This window comes from Petaurus breviceps, unplaced genomic scaffold, assembly GCF_028583685.1.
Source record: "Petaurus breviceps papuanus isolate PSGF00001 unplaced genomic scaffold, PetGlider_PUasm1.0 37, whole genome shotgun sequence".
Classification (NCBI taxonomy): Eukaryota; Metazoa; Chordata; class Mammalia; order Diprotodontia; family Petauridae; genus Petaurus; species Petaurus breviceps.
In genome coordinates, this window is record NW_027186296.1 from 76,815,083 (window position 1) to 76,828,478 (window position 13,396).

Sequence of the window (13,396 nt, forward strand, 5' to 3'; positions counted from 1 at the left end):
AGAGAGAGAGAGAGAGAGAGAGAGAGAGAGACTGAGACAGAGCATAGAGTTATGAAAACCCAGAGAGAAAGCAGCATCCAGGAGAAGAGGGTAGTCAATAGCTTCACATGCTGCAGAGGATGAGGACTGGGAGAAGGCCAGATAGGGAAGATGGGGTGACAGGGTGGGTTGGGCTGAATGGACTGGGCCAAGGCACCCAACTGGCTTGTTTATCTTTTGAGTTGTTGCCGCTGCAGTCCTGGCTAATGGGGTTTTACGGCCACTCAAGCTGCAACTGGTGAGGAATCAATCATTACCAGCACTTAGCAGCTGGATAGTTAACTGCCTGAATTGAAGCCAAGCTGGTTGTTAACTGTGATAACAACTGATTTCAAGGGGTTATTGCTGGGCCCAGTATGCTCAGCCCATTTATTTCTGGTGAACCAAGCAGGGAGCTGACGTTAACCCCAGGAAAGGGAGGAGGTGCTTGAGGTCCCTGTCAAAGGCCCTGGCCTTCTCTCTTCAGGTTTCAGAGTTGGGTTGGTTGCCAGTGGCAGAGAATGAACCAGAAGAGGGAGAGGAAGGAGCTGGAACCTAGCAACTCATGGCAGGCCCCCTCCTCGGGGCGATGAGGCACAGACTTCTCTTCCTTCAGAATCCTTAAAAGTGTGGCCTCCCCTCAGCTCTTCCCATTGGGAAGAAGCTAGTATGCTGCCTGTGGACAGAATCTGGTACAAGGCAGCCCAGTGACCCTGGAGACTCCTTCCAGAGTTAGGCTGTTAACTTGAACTTCCTGGTTCCCATAGGCACAGAGCAAAAAGAGGCCTGGCCTGAAGAAAGGTTTGCCCCAACAGAGAGAACCCTTTCTAGGCTTTCCCAGGCCTGAGGGAGAAGGAGTGAGTTGACCTGGCCTGATTTACTTCTTCCTGGCACTATCAAAAGTTAAACCTTGGTGGGAGTGGGAGGAGTTTCTGTGAAGATTCCCGTTCCCCAAGAATCACAGATTAGACTGACTTGGGCTTGGGTCTTCACCCTGCATCTAATAGTTCTCTAGGTACTGAGGCTGGTCCAGCCCTAGGATCATGACCTAAGGAGCTCACATTCCTTTTCCCTACAAGCTGTTGCCCCCACCTCAACCCCGCCCCCACCCTTAGGCCTCCCCCAGGAATTACTCTCCCCAACAGATGAATGTGGGTCATTATGGGCTAGGGGCTGGCCCAGTGGCGGGGCCGGCGGGGCAGGGCAGATGAAAGCATTTCCTGGACTTTTCCTTCATTTACATGGCATCAGAAGCTGCTCAGAAGGTGTGACTTTTCCCACAGTGAGACCCCCAGCTCCATGCACAATAAAGCCAGGCTGCTCACCCAGAATTAATTAAAGGGGGAGGGGGAGAAGGGGAACAGCGGGGGAGGGGCTTAGGAATGGGATAGGGGGGGTTGCAGCTTAAAAGAAAAATGTACAAACTATTTAGGTCCCCCCTTCCCTGCCCTCCATCCCAGAGAGCCTACTAGAAAGAATATCTGTGTCTCTAGAGATTGCCCCCAGAGACAGGGACAGAGAGTGATGGGATATGGCTAGATCTTCTCCCTTACTCTAGTTTCCCTGTCCTGCTATTAACCCTTCTGTCTCCAAGGCTTACCTCCTTTTCTAGGGATTCTCTTTAATGCTGTGGATTTGAGCAAAGCCTGGGAGCTGGAGATGCCTGGCCAGGACAGGATGCCACAGAAATAAAGCCTAATAGGGAGAGGCCAGTGTCTGGTGTGGATCCAGCTAAAGCCCACTCCTAGGATGGATTTTTTGAGATGGATTGGGTAAGCAAGGCATAGTGTGGCCCTTGTACCCCAGGATGCTGGGGATAAAGAAAAGGGCCATTTCTTGCACTGGTCCAGGCTGACAGACTGAACAATTTCCACTCCCACCCCTACCCCCTCTGACTCTATAGTTCTTGGAGACTGGGATGGTGAAATGTAATGTGAAGAGCACCAGATTTGGAATGTGAAGTTCTGAATTCAAATCCCAGCTCTGCTGTTGACTTTTTCATCTTGGGCAAGTCATTTCATTTCTCTGGGCTAGTTTTCTCATCTGTAGAATGAGGGGGTCCTCCAAGGTCCCTTTCTGCTCTAAATCTGATTCAACATGAAACAATGGTCATCATCCAGTCCTGACCATGGTGGCCTCCCCCTTTCTCCTGGACAACAGTCAGCTCAGGTCCCCCTGCTCACAATTTGCTAATCCCATTTCCCAAGGTGAACACCTGGTCCGAGCCTCAACTGTCAACACCCACATTTACACAGTCCTAACCCTAACACCCATTCTCCCGGTCCCTATCCCCATGCCTCTCCCCGAAAAAAAAAATCAGCTCCTCTTTCTTTTCATTTCCCATAGAGTTGGAAATTGGGAAACTGTCAGGCTCCATACTTCTCTGCCCATCCCAAAGCAGGGCATGAAGGGATCCTGCACTCAATGGAGACTTGTTGGGTGATTTTGGCCAGATCCTTGGGTCCTACTGGGCTGGTTCAGCCTGGTGGGGGTTAGAGCAAGCAATAGGTTAATAATTATCCTTGGCCAGAGGTAGTATTTTGAGGTGTCAGTAATTAATAGCTGTTAAGTGCTAGGAAATCTTTGTCTGAGAGCTGCCTGGAGCAGCCTAAAGTGCTTCCTCTAGCCACTGTAGCCTCTACTCCGGGTGTAAAGAAGCCTAGCGAAACCTTACAGAGAGCTAGGGACCAGGAGGAGCAGAAGTCTGACAGCAAGTAGGAGACACCCACAAATAATCTGGAAACTTCTACTGGAAGGTTGGACTTGCTGTTTCTTAATTTTCACTTCCTATACAGGCTGCTGTGAGAGGGCTGGTCCCCCCCAGAGAATGGGGTGCCTCATCACCCAAACACAAACTTTTAATAGACGTGTTAAATAAATATTTCAATCATTTAATATTTGCCGATACATGATTCCCCCACTTCCCAACATACATACAAACCACAGGCTATAGCTTTCTTCTCCCCCACCCTGCCTACTTCTGGGAAACCAGCTTCCGGATCTTGGTCAGGTAGGGCAGAACCAGGACCCAAATGAGGGAGATAGGGTAGAGGGGTAACATCAGCCCCACTGGGACTAGGCAAAGTCCTGCCTTTTGTTCTTGAGGAGTCCTAGGAAGACAGCCCCCTACCACCACCAGTTTTGGCCCTAGGAACAAGACCTTTGGGGAATAGTTAAGAAGACAACCACAGCCAAGTGGAATACAAAAATAAAGCCTCTTTTTTTCTTTTTGTTTAAAAAAAAAACCCAACAGCAAACAATTATCCACATCGAGAACCCAGAAACTCCCCTCCCCCCTCCCCAGTCGTTCCATTCTGTTTAGCTGCTCCATTATCCTCTTAAGAGAAAAGTCTCTACTCAAAGTCCTGGGGAGGGGTCAGGGGCCCTATCGGGGCTCAGAAGCCCAAGTCCTTTGGCCTCGAAGGCTCCGAGTGAAGGGGGGATAGTTGAGAAACTCAAATCGAAGGCTCTGCTCTGTGGTGTGGTGACCTTTGGGCAGCCTCTTCATGAAGTGGACCTCTCGTTGGTGCTGTCTGGTCTTGGAGCCTTTCCGGGGTCGACCTTTTCTGGTGAAGGCCATGTACCAGCCTTCATACTTGGCATTCTGAAGAGCTGTGTAGTTGTTCTCCAGCACAATCTCCGTGAAGACACAGTCCTTACCTTTGCCGTTGCTCTGTGGGAATGGGAGAGACACCACGGTAGGGGCAAAGTGGCATCCGGCTCCATGAGCCAGGGAGGGGGCTGGGTGAATGCAGAAGGCAGAGGGCAGGCGGTCAGGCCTAGCCAGCATGCACTCTGGCAGATGGTGAGGTGGGCAGGAGCAGCAGCCCCGCCCACCTACCCAGGCACTCAGTCTCTAATCCTTCACAGCCCATAGCACACCCGGCAACTTCCTCCCCCCTGGGCAGCAGTGACACATGGCACGGCAGAGGGGGCTGTGCCCCAAGACAAGGCAGAGGGAAAGAGAGAGGACAGACCTGGAGGGGGGCAAGACTCTATCTATAGCCACCCACCCTTTCTAACCTCCCCCTACCACACACACATATACACACACAACTCAAGTCTCCTGCCTGCTGAGTCTATCCTCTCTGGCTAATGCCCAGATCCCAGAATTCCCAGTGAGTGGGACTTCTCCACCTGTAGGGTCTGTTTGTGGATTCCACCCCCACATAACAGGGGCAACATCCCCTCCCTCTCACATCAAGCTCTATTCTGCCAAAGAGACCAATGGACAGGGGAGGCAGGGGGATCTGAGAAGATGAGAAAGCTGTATGATCCCAAGACAGACTATCAGGAGGTTCCTTGTGACCCTTAGGGGTTAGAAAAGGCACACCTACAATGAAGTTTTGTTCCTTAGTACTCCCTTAAAGTTGAAGGGCTCAAAGAGTGAGGTGAGGTGGGGTTGGGGGTGGGGAATAGCCAATGAGTAGGAGCAGGGCTGAGCCCCCAGCCCAGGAAACAGTGGTGGCCCAAGGCAAAGCAGAGTAGCCGTGACTAATGGGGGTATTTCAGAGCTCTGCAGAGGGGCTGGTTCCACAGAGCTGCTGAACATTGCAAATGCTTGTACCATGGAATTGGACATAATAGCAAAGCAATTTGGTGATTTGTTAAGAAGATATATGGAATTCGGCAGCTTCTCCCCCCCCCCCTTGCTAACTAGGCCTTCCTTCTTCCTCCTCCAGCTTTATTTTTTCTTTTCTTTGAATTATCCTTTCACTCCAACACAATAAACATTGTACTGACCCCAGAGGTGACAATCTACTCTCTGAAACCGAAGGTGCCAAGGATGTCTTTGGTCCAGAGAACAAATAGTATGGGTGTTGGGGGGGGGGGCATCTAATTTAGGATCCAACCCCTCCAGCCTCTTAAGACCTTACCTTGGCAATCAGTTTTCCCTTCTTGTTCATGCAGATGTACAGGCCAGTCTCAGCCCCCCGGACTCGTACTCGGCTTCCAAAGGTGTCTGTCTCTACTATAAGCTTGGCTGCCAGAAAGAAGGGAGTGATCATCAGAGGGACCACAGTAATTTCACTCTTCTTGCTCATGGGCAGCCCTACTCTACCCTGACCAAGGGTATCTGCCACCATCCCCAAACCCACCAAGAACCAGTAACACTGAGTGGAAAAAAAAATGCATGAACCTTTCCCTGTCTTGGACTCCAGACTAGAACAGCAACCATGCCCTTCCCTTTCCCCAGTGAATATATACAAGCATCTAGACTAACAGTTAGAACCCCAGGAAAATTAAGATATCATTACTTTTTTCCCCAATATGCTTCCTCTCTATTTACCACCCAGCCTCACTGAATAGGGACCTCAAATTTTTGCTTATATTGATCTATCTTTAAAGGTCTTTATAGAGAGAGGAAAACTGGAGAAACATTCAGAAATTAAGATTAGTGGTTGGAGGGTTGGGGAAAGAGGTGACTTTGATGGTTGGGGTGGGGGAATAGGAAAGCTGATGAAAGAGGACAAAGGTGTCATCTATCTCCCAGCCTAACCAGCTAGAGATGGGACTGCTTTTAAAGATGTCCTTGGCTCCCTCCCCTAACCCCTTCCTGATGCCCCAGGGGCTGATTTACAGCTGGGGAAGCTGCTCCACGGCCCTCCCTTCTGCCCTCGGCTCTTTACGTAGTCACTTCACTCCAAACACTGCTCACATACAACCAGTTTCCCCTCCTTTCCCACTACCTGACTAGGGCCTTGGGGCCAGAACCTGTCAGGAATCCTATCCCGATTAGGAAAAAGGAAAGCAGGGAGGGCACAGAGAAGCGGAGTGGGAAGTCAATGTCTTCTTCCTATTAGAAGGCAAGGCCCCCTACTGTGGATCTGCTCTTCAAGGGGAAACCTTGCAGGAGATTCTGAGGCCCTCATGTCCCAAATGATCAGTTTCAACAGGTCCATCTAGCCTTTTCCTGCATATGTCCTCACAAACTCCTGCCCTGACTCCCAAACATTCTTACAGAGGCAGTGGAAGATGCCAGTTGATACTTTCTCCTGGAAGACTGACAATGTGCCTGACAAATGATTTGATCAGAGAACTTAGGAGAGAGTGGACTGGGTGGGAGCAGAGGGTGCCAATCTTTTAACCCTGGTGGTAAGTCCAAAGCTGGAGACTCGCTCTGTGTTTTGGCATTGGCCAGTCAGGACAGTAGCAGCAGTATTTTGCAATTGTGCTTTTAGAAGGCTGAACATTTTCAAACCTATTCTTTCCTCTAAGTGACAGATTTATCTCAGGAAAATGATGTCTCCTACTCGAGCTTTGAAGGAAAGTCAGCTACGTAGAGGCATAAAAAATGCAGCGAGACATACTCGATCCCCAAACTAGCCTGAGAAGAGGAGAAAGTATTCAGGAAACATTCAAAAAGGCAAAAGTCAGAAGGATTTTAATCGCTCTGCCAGACGAGGGCTCTCTCCAGAGATTCCCCGAGAACAATCTCGAGTCTTTTTTTTTTTTTAACGTTTACAGACTTGCAATTCCTTTCACACTTTACATCTGAAAAAAGGCTTGTCCTTTTTCTGTTTTCTATCAGTCCTCATTTTTCTTCTTAGCCCTTAAAATGTTCCACCTTTTTATTACATTTTAATAGTCTTCCTCTTTCCTCTCATGCTAGTTTAACTTGGTCATTATTTAAAGGTTTTTTTTAAAAGTCACAATAACAGCTCTCTGAAACAATGCTCTCCTGCCCACTGGCTCAGTGGCCCAGAGGGCTCCCTTTTTTTTTTCCCCCCCTCTCAGTACATCACAGAAGACTCTCAAATGGCCCCAGCTTCAAGGCAGGAATAGTGAATGTTTTTGAAATCAATAAGCCACCAATCCCTGGCTTGGATTGTAGCCTCTATCCTCGGGTTTGCCCACCTCACTCTGAAAAGGAAACTTTCCTTCACCAGCTCCTCCTTGAAAGTCCAATGTGGCCCTTTTGACCAAGTGATTCTGTAATTGACACTTATGATCAAAGTTTTGAAACTTTCACACTTCTCAGGATTCCCTCCTCCCCCACCCCCCAACCGAAGCATTCCCTTCCCACCCTTACTCCAAGAGAGTTCAGGGAGATTTCTTATGGGTCCTGTCTGACATATTCCCTTTTCAAGGGTTTCCCTTATTGTAGTTTTTTCTATCCCTTGCCTGCTTGCCTAAGCTGCTTGAGAAACCCCAGCCTGACTCCATTTTCAAGCTATAGTGGAGGTGTGGGGGAGGATGGAAATTCATTTATATCTAGTAAAAGAGGATGCCTTATAATCTTGGAGCCACCTTGCTCCCCAATGCTTCAGAGCCTCTGAAGAACCTGTCCCTCCCAGGAATCCTCAATGTTCTAAGGAGGGCTTACATGCAGAGACTGATGGTACCCAACTCATTAAGGCCATCAAGTGCCCGTGGCTAGGGTAGGCGTGGGAGAAGGTGTCACAACAGACTCCTTTTGCTCCCGGGGTTACTCTGCTATCTGGTCTCAACAGTGCCTGTCAGTTTCTGTGCCCACAGCCCACCCCCACCCCCAGCAGTAGGTGGTATCTGGCCCAGCCTTACCATAGGGGTCTCCGTCCTCTGCCATTGCATTGATTCGTTTGTTGGCCAGGACTTGCACGTGCTTCCCGCTGGTTCGACTGTACAGCTGGTAGGTCCGAATGAGGCGCCGGCTGAGCTGATCCGTCACCAGGCTCTGCTCCCTCACATGCTGTGTAAAATTAGGTGGGGACTGAACAGTTACCTTTAGGAAATTGAAAAATACACAACACACCATTATAATGCTACTCCTCCCAAGGGTCTGAGTGACCCTCTCCACCCTGGAACTGAGAAACTCCCCCAGGCACTAAATCAGAGGGGTGGGGCACCATGGATGCCCAGATAAGTGTTTTTGTTCCTACATACAAACACATATGAATTCACCACCTCTCTCCTCCCAGGCCTCCCTTTCCAATTAGATATTATGCTGGGATAACTATTTCCCTCATTGCCTACATGCTGGGGTTTTGGAAGAATCTTTCTTTGGGATCATTCTATACTTTAGCCTATTCCTAAACTATATCAAGGACGTTTCAGAGTAGGACCATCCAGCCTAGGTAGTTGGGTGCTGCAGCTGCAACTACTTTCTGGATCCTGTCCCATTATCCTTTGCATTGGGATATTTACTGTAAAGATGTGGGGAGCTCAGAACAGGTTAGAAGGAAAGGAACAAGTATACAGAGAAGGTATCCACACATCCTATCTCTATCCACTCACTTCCTTCTGCCCTTCTTAGTAGGAGGTGGCAAGGTTTCAAGACCTGAGCTGGTTCAGCCCTCAGAACTCCTCTTAGGACCCCTGAGTCTTTTAAATGTGGATCTCACCCAATGACATTTATAAAGAAGTATTTGGAACAAATGTTGAGGATGAGACATGGCTTAACCTGACCTGGCCCTGCTTCAGGCTAAGAAACAACTAAGAGGGAAAAAGACCTGTGGTTTGAGGGGAGAGCAGTAGGTGGTGTGGGGGTCCTACCCTGTGCTCACAAGTAGTTTCTTCTCTTGATGACATATAATTTTTGTCTATCCTGTCTCTCACTCATCCTAGTCCCAGATGCCTCCTCTACATTGTGTGAATGCTCTTTCCTTACACCTTGGTGGTTGGGGGGGGGGATTTTCAGGGGTGGGGGTGGTGTCCTTGCCAGGCAAAGTGAAGGGGGTCTATAAGGAGTTCTGTGAGAAGTCCCACCCACTGTCAGAATGCCTATTTCCCTTTGCCGAGTGTGAACTGAATCCCAGCTTCTAAAATTTGTTTCCTTCCCAGATTCTCTTTCTCTCCTCTTTTTCCTTTGCCATTCTTTGTTTTTCTCCTGCTACAGGCAGGTTTGGTTTTGGGGCTTCTTATTTCTCTGCCTCTGCAAACAAGTGAGCTGCCTAGCACCCACAGGGATTTGTTCCTGACCCATCTGTCTGTCCCAGGAGTCAGAAGTTCAGGGCACCCCCGCCCCAACCTGTTCTGTTATGATGAGCTGGGGCAGCTCCCAGTTTTCCTGTCCCTACCGTGTGTGTGTGTGTGTGTGTGTGTGTGTGTGTGTGTGCTCCAGGGCAGCTTCGAACCACAACATCTGGAGCCTTAATATCTGCCTTGGTCTTTTCTCTTTCCTCCGAAGAATGCCTCCGTTAGCTCCCACATATGACATCTGCCCCAAGTCTCACTGCTACCCTTTCTGTAGTGCCTTTGCAACCACCTGGCTAACCTCCTGTCCTGGCCCCTCTCTGGCCATCCCTGGGGAATTGGAAAGAGCACTGGGCAGGGAGGCAAGGGGCCTTGTTTCTGCTTGTATCTTCTGTCGTTAACGGATCTGTCTGACCTTGGGAAGTTTTTCTTTCCTGAGCCTTAGTTTCTCCATCCTTCACATGAGAGGGCTGTAGTGGAGGATCTCTAAGGTCCCTATTAACTCAGACGAGGGCTGTCTGGACCCCGGACTGGGGGCACTGCCATTTCTGGACTAACTGCACCCGCCCTCCCCCGCTCAGCATCCTGTCCCACCTCAGTACCTCCTCTCCAACTCAGGCTGAGCCAGTGCGCTCGCTGCCTGACCTTTTCCAAATGGCTCCATCTAATTATTTTCCCATCTAGTGTTCCCAGCCGTGCTCTGCTTTCACCCAACTCGGTCCTGCTGGTTGCCTGCCCGCCCGGAGCTGGTCCCGTCTCCAGCCCGCTCCAGTCCCCAGCCCAATGTCCCATCCTTCCTTCCACCCCCGCCCAGTTCCACGCGCGCAGAGCCGACGGGCGGCAAGGGCTCCTTACCTGGGCTTGGAGGCAGAGGACCAACAAGTGCAGCAGCCTGGAGGAGACAAAAGCGGGAGGAAGGGGGGAGGAAGGGGTGTGAGCAGAGGCTGCGGCGGCCCAGGGAAGGAAAGAGGGAAGTGATTTGGCTTTCCGGGGGCGAGTGGGCGGGCGGGCGTTCGGGCGCAGGGGACTGGTGGAAGTGAGCGGCGGCGGCGGCTTTACTTACAAACAGCTCAGCACCGAGCGGGGGCTGCCCATGACGCGCAGGGTCGGGAGCATGAAGACGGCTGAGGGGCCGGGCCGGGCCGGGCCCGCAAAGTCCCAGATGCTCAGAGACCCAGTCCCTGGGATGGACCTGGGGCGGCGTCGGGGGAGCGGTAGCGGGATCGGGGCGGGCTGCCCGAGAGGAGCCCGAGAGGGCCAGCGGCGCGTCCCGGACGGACCGACCAGCTGGGAGAGGAGGACAGGACAGTGGAGGACAGGGCAGATAGAGGAGGAGAGAAGCGAGAAGAAGTGGAGGCCGAGGAGAGGCAGCCAAGGAGAAGCAGCAGCTCGCGAGGTTCGAGGGTCGGAAGCGGTGTGGCGCGGCTCGGCTTGTCTCGGCTGGGCTCGGCGAGGTGCCCCCGCCAGGTCCCGCTGCGATGCGTGGAGCGGGTGGCAGGAGGCTGCACAGGATCCTCAGCCAGAGGAGAAGCCGGGGCGGGGGGTGGGGGGGTGGGGACGGGGGGAGGGGGGGGAGCCCTCGCCCCGGGTCCGAAGCGGGCTCGGCCCGGGGGGCGGGGGGCCCCCGCAGGCTCTCGCACCCGCCAAGAGGGGAGAGCGCACAGCGCACTTCGGTCGGAACCCGCAGCCTGGGCTGGGAACGGGGCTGGTGAGGAGCCCCTGGGAGGGGAGGGGGCGGGGCGAGAGATGGGGATTGGGGTCTGGAGTCTGGGGGGAGAAGGCTTCGGAGGCGGGGCGAGGGGTCTCGGGTACAGTGGGGTAGACTTGGGCTACTCCAGCCACCTTTCCCCCTCCTTTGCCCAGTTCTTGTTTTGAGAAGGGGAAAGGGGGGGGGTCTCCAGAGCCCAGGGAAATTTGGCTTGGTCCCCGATGTCCGAGATCCCAAAGTTGAAGGGGGCCTCCGGCATTTCCCACCCCTCCCGCGGACCGTGGCCTCTAATACCCAGACAGCGATAGCTTAATGGTCTCTGGACACGGTTTCCCCACTTATCCGGAACTTAAGGGCCGCCTGCTAGGCAATGGCCATGCGTCTTTGAGTTCAACAAACATTTTAAAAGCCTACTAAGTGCCCTGCTGTGTCTGTCTGTCACAGGCCCTGGGTGTCTGTAATTCTGTTTATCAGAGAGAGACCACATTGTTGCAAAGGGTGCCTTGGGTATCAGGAGACCTGGGTTCTAGTCTGTCACTTAAAGGCTACAGTATATGACCTTGGGCAAGTTACCTCGCATATCGGTCGAACTTTAAAAAACTTGTCTCATACAACCGAGAGGATACCGAGGTTCATATGTGAAGCGACTTTTCCAAGGTCATCGAATCCATAGGTCTAGTGCTTTGTTTCCTCACCCGGCTTTAAGATATGTAGCAGTGTTTGTCTATGGGGAGAGAAAAATTTCTCCGACTCCCTACCCCTAACACACTCCTTCCATTCTGCTCCTGTCAGGAAACTAAATAGTCTGGCTCTCTGTCCCCCAGTACCTAGGGAAGGACAGAGCGCCCTCTCTACAGCAGATATAGGACAGGGCCCTGTCGGGATAACTGCTCCCTTTCTAGGGAGCCCCAGAATTCCCCCCATAGTGGGACGAAATACACAGGTTTCCATTCAAAAAGTGTCCCCTCCAGGGTCAGATTTAAAGAGGTGGGACAGTTCTTCTGTGCCCCAGGAGGATCTGTACTCTGAAGGTAGAGGTGGGAAAGTTGCTCCTGTACCACTGCCATCAGCCCTAGAACTCTTCAGTTTCTGTCCCACAAAAGGACTGACTGGGAGCTTTTTCCAGACCTCTAAAGGACAACCATTTTCTCCTTCCACACTTAGCCCTTTGCACCCCTCCCACCAGGTGGATGTTGACTTACTGGAAGCTCCACCTCCACTAGGTTTGGATCTGGATAATCTTGTCCTGCAGAAGAGGGGATCTCTTGAAGCCATTGGGGATAAAGAAGACAAGGGCCTCCCAGGCCAGAGGGAATTGCAAAGAGAACTGGGATGGAAAGCCATGGGGATCCTGAGCTAGGACAAGGAGGAGCCAGCAGCAGCCCAGGACAGTGCTGTGTGTATCTTCACCAGCCCAAGATGCCCCACCCTGGGGACTTTGGGAGATGAGTAGCTATGGAGATAGAGATGGATGGGTCAGCCATTTATTCTTCAGAAGTAGTGCCACCCCACCCAAAGTCAGGTAGGAGTCACATTGAGATAGTATTCTAAATACACAACCTGGTTCTCTCCAAAGGACTCCTCTATTTTCTCCCTCATTCAAATCCCCAAACTCAGAAGGCAACCCAGTTCAGCTCCCCTCCTCCCTCCTTGCCTTCTCACAACAAAATTTTGGACTATACCCACTTTATAAATGGTAAAACTGAAGTCTGAAGGAAACATGGTGCCAGGGCCACAAACTGGACCAGTTACTAACATGTTGGCTCTCAACCTAGCTTCTGCAAGAGAATGCTTGGTGAAGGCATTCTGAAGGAATGGGGAACAACCGCACTCTCAGGTCCCAAATCTTTATAGTGGCAGGGAATTACTCCCCAAACTGAGTACTCCCAGGGAACTAAAAGCCCATCCAGCGCACTCCAGTGGATTCCTTTGTCCCAGTTTTCAGTAACCCAGTTGAGCCTTGGGGGATTGAGACTAGGACCAGGGTGGTGTTATGGCAGATGGGGCTCCATTACCTGACTGGAGTCTTAAGGTTCTAGTATGGATACCATACCCAAAACCTCATCTAATCCCCAAGATCTGTACATTCTAGGGATTCCTCCCATTACCCCTACAGCCCTATGTTCTTTGCAATTTTCCAACCATTTAATTTTCCTAAATACCCCAACTCTACTCCCATCCCAGCCAAGTAGGCACATCTTTAGACCAAGAAGATCCCACCTAGACTGGCTGGGGATAGCCCAATCTTTTGTCTTTTTTCCTTGCTACCCCCACCCCCAAGTCCTGAGAAAGATCTGAGCTTCCAGTCAGGTGATCTTAGAATGAGCATGACCCCGAACCCCTAGTGTAGAGTGGCAGAAAGGTAGGATCACCCTATGGATCTGGGACCAGGAGCTGCGGGAAGAGGAAAGAGGCAGCTAGAGTAGGTACCTGTTCCTGCCCCTGAGCTTGTGGTCCGTCTCCCTCCCCCCTTCCCATGACTGACAGATGCTAATTTCCTGTAAGGATTCCTCCAGGCTCTCTCCAGCTCCCGCTCGCTCCTTTATCTTATCAAAGCCCCGTAATTACAATTGCTATTTTGTTTCCTCGAATCAGCAATCCGAGCTCCCAGCCCCAGATAGTAGGAACTCCTGTCAGCCTGATCCCTGAGTGACAGCCTCAGCCCCTTGGAGGCTTCCCTCCCCCTTACAAACACACTTTAAGAACACACACATTCTCTACCAAAACACACACACACACACACACACACACACACACACACACACACACACACAC

The 13,396-nt window shown here is 51.5% G+C and overlaps 2 protein-coding genes across 3 annotated transcripts in view; both read right to left on the reverse strand.

The window, feature by feature from the left end:
* NPM3 (nucleophosmin/nucleoplasmin 3) overlaps window positions 1–13,396 on the reverse strand; it is a 390,782-nt gene that overhangs the window by 371,782 nt on the left and 5,604 nt on the right. The gene's annotated exons all lie outside the window — the stretch shown is intronic.
* Window positions 3,404–10,029, reverse strand: FGF8 (fibroblast growth factor 8). Of its 2 annotated transcripts, none has more exons than XM_069097550.1 (5): window positions 9,977–10,029; window positions 9,769–9,805; window positions 7,543–7,723; window positions 4,896–5,002; window positions 3,404–3,691 (listed from the first exon to the last, which is right to left on the reverse strand). In XM_069097550.1, the coding sequence occupies exons 1-5, from the start codon at window positions 10,027–10,029 to the stop codon at window positions 3,404–3,406; spliced, it is 666 nt and encodes a 221-aa protein (XP_068953651.1). The 2 variants fall into 2 exon arrangements, with proteins under 2 accessions (XP_068953651.1, XP_068953652.1); XM_069097551.1 differs by having other exon boundaries at window positions 7,543–7,690; window positions 9,977–10,008.